The 3,148-nt window shown below is 52.5% G+C and overlaps 1 protein-coding gene across 1 annotated transcript in view; it reads left to right on the forward strand.

Moving 5' to 3' along the window:
• The first annotated feature begins 2,773 nt into the window (after positions 1-2,773).
• Positions 2,774-3,148, forward strand: part of MEIS2 (Meis homeobox 2) — a 259,462-nt gene continuing 259,087 nt past the window's right edge. The window contains exon 1 of the mRNA XM_007940468.2: positions 2,774-2,785. Within this exon, the coding sequence (XP_007938659.1) occupies positions 2,774-2,785 (12 nt within the window). The remainder of the gene's footprint in view (positions 2,786-3,148) is intronic.

Below are 3,148 nucleotides of genomic sequence, written 5' to 3' on the forward strand. Positions count from 1 at the left end.
CAAAAGCTCACAGTGAAGAAGACGGAAAGGGGGCAGGAAAGAAAAAAAAAAAAAAAAGCCTTACTTCCTCACCCCCCTCCCCACTTTCTCTTCTCTTCTCTCTCTCTCTCTCTCTCACAGACACAGACACAGACACACACACACACACGGAATTTCTCTCGCTGCCCTCTTCGCTCTCAGGGAAGTTGGGTCAAAGCCGCGCGCTAAGAACACGGTTTCTACTTTCCAAATGGGTTCAAAGTTGGGAAGGGAAGCTGCTGATGAAGAACAGTCTGTTTTCAAGTTTCTGTGCAGGGGATCATGAACCAGGGCCAGAGCGAAGAGTTGAGACAGCTAGCTCGCAATGCAGGGCCCAGACGCCGGGAGCCTGGGGGCGGCGGGGGCTGCAGAGCTGCGCGCGCGGGGTGACTGTGGCTCCGCCCCCAGCTCTAGGCACAACGTGATTGACGCGCGACCGCCGGGAAACCGGCGGCTGGGAGGTGAGGTTAGGTGCAGCTCCGTTCTGGGATTGGGCGAGAGAGGGCCAGAACTAGTTTCATGCAAACCGTGTAGAGTAGTTACCTTCCTTCCCCTGCTCTTTTTTTCCTTTTTGGAAAAGTTCATTCCGACTCCGCCTTATCTTCCAGATCGGGCGAAATCACCTCTGTGTAATTAACATGGCCATTAGCAAACATTACCGCGCCCTCGCAGCTAGGCAGCTACACACCGGAGACCACAACAAAGCTGGGCTGGGAGCGCCGGCCACTCCTCTTCTCCGGGCAAGGTCTCTCTCTCTCTTTCTCTCTCGCGCTCTCCCTCTCTCGCTCTCTCCCTCTCTCGCTCTCTCCCTCTCTCCTCTCCTCTCCTCTCTCTCTCCCTCTCTCCCTCCCTCCCTGTCTTTCTCAATGGTGCTTCCCAGGTCTAAATGAGGTCCACTTACGTTGGCACACACCAGTTCACACACACGCTAGGCGACAGCGGAAAACATCAGACACCCAACAGCTCTCTTCTCTCCCTCCCTCCCCACTCTCCCGGGACCCCAAAAACTCTCCGGGGTGGCCCTTGTCGTTTCAAACTGAGGGAGTGCGCTTTGAGTTAAACTGCTCTTGTCTTGGGGAGAGGAAAAAAAAAAGAAAACAAGAATATTGACAAGGGTCCTGGATCTGCACAGGGAAGAAAGTGCCACTTAAAAAAAAAAAAAAAATCTAGCCTGGCTTTGGTATCCTCTGTAGAGTCTGTTGTCCCTAGGTTACAAGAAGACTTTGGGCGCGGGGGCGGGGGGGGGGTTGTCGCGGAATTAAAAGGAACAAAAGCAAGAGCGCCAAGCCAAACAACTCCAACACTACTCCTTTAGGCAGGAGCCCGGACTGACGTGAAAATCAACTAGAAGTAAGTTTTTCTTTAAAAAATTAAAAGCTCTGAGGCTGTACCGTACTTTCCCTGTGGTTTTCTGCAGTTTTCCTCTGCGCTTTCCCTGTCCTCTTCATTCTCTCTCCTCCTCTCCGCTCGCGCGCGCGCGCGCTCGTACACACACACACACACACACACACACACACACACACACACTCACTCCTCTTCCTCCCTCCTCCCCTCCCGGCCGTCCCCGCGGAGGAGCAGGCTCGCTGATTTGCTCCGGTCCGCTCGGCTCCTGCCTCCCCTCCCCCTCCCGCCCCCCGCCCCAGCCCGGGCCGTCGGATCGCACTCGCTGCATATCAGAGGCTCTGCGCGGCGCGCTCCTCCTCGCTCCCGCTCCCCACTCTCGGGATGTGTCTCCGACGAACGACGGGCTATGGCCACCACGACTTCCGGGTTCCGTCATTTCGTTCTCCCGCCGCCGACCCGCGCCGCCAAACTGAGGCTCTTCTATAAGCCAGGCAGCAGCCAACCTGCCAACACCTACTGACACTCACTCATCTCCCAGCGAGAGAAAGAGAGCGAGAGAGAGCGAGCGCGAGAGAGCGAGCGCGAGTGAGAGCGAGCGAGCGAGCGAGAAAGAGAGAGAGGGAGAGACAAAATACCTAGCAGGAAAGGGGGGGAGGAAGTCCAATTTTTGCAAACTATTTATTTTTTTTTTCCCTGATTTTCCCCCTACCTTCTTTCAACAATACTTTAAAGAGAGAGGATCATATTATAGATATCGCGGGGCAAAGCCAAAAAACGGGGGGGGGAGGGGGGAGGAAAAATTCAAGAAGCAGAAACCCCTCGAGGAGTTTTACTGGAAGAAAAAAAAAAAACGAGTCTGAAAGATTCCTCCTCTTCATCATCATCAACCATCATTCATTCACTACCTTGACATTCTGGGCTTTGATTGACAGCTGGAGTGGCAAAAAGCCATGAAACACGACAGTTCGGTTACATGTGGGCTGCTGACGGGCCGCTCGTAACCTTCGGTTCGGGGGCTTGACGATTTTTTTTTCTTCTTTTTCTTTTCTTTTCTTTTCTTTTTTTTTTCAACTGAAGGGAAGACAAGAGAAAGAGGGGGGAAAGGAGAACCGAGGAGGAGGAGGAGGGGAGGGGGGAGGAGGAGGAGGTGGAGGAGGAGGAGGAAGATCGGGAGGAGGAGGAAGAAGAGGAAAAAAGAAAAAGAAGAAATATCACAGAAAAAAAAAACTTCGTTGTTTTGCCTGGGATTTTTTTTTTTTCCTTCTTCTAAAAATAACATATTGGAGAATTGGGAGAAGTCTTCTTGGTTTGGAAAAAAAAAAAAAAGGAATCTTCAGCCTAGATCACTTTCTTATCCGGACTGGGATATTAAATATACGACACATCCAGGAGTTTATTGGAGCGCAGACTGATGGCGCAAAGGGTAGGTTTAAATCTCCAACACTTACCTAGATATAAATCCTCTCCTAAGAGGGCCCTGTCCCGATGTCTTCTCTCCCTTCAACGCTGCTGCTGCTGCTGCTCCTTGCTGCTTGATGATGGCGGCCAGTATTTAAAAAAAAAAAAATAGCAGCAAAATTATTCATCGGCTTTTTCCCCCCCGTGCCTCTGCGTGTGTGAGAGTGTGTGTGCGTGCGTGTGTGCGTGTCTGTGCGCGCGTGTTCCAGCGCTGTGCGAGCTGGCGGCGGCGAGTGCGTGTGAGTGGTGTGTGTGTGTGTGTGCGTGCGTGTGTGTGTGTACAATTGTTACACGCTTTCGCCTCGCTCCAGCTTTTACCCCAGCAGCG

This window comes from Orycteropus afer, unplaced genomic scaffold (genome assembly GCF_000298275.1).
Source record: "Orycteropus afer afer isolate SDZICR_OR568_19922 unplaced genomic scaffold, OryAfe1.0 scaffold00068, whole genome shotgun sequence".
In the NCBI taxonomy this organism is placed as follows: Eukaryota; Metazoa; Chordata; class Mammalia; order Tubulidentata; family Orycteropodidae; genus Orycteropus; species Orycteropus afer.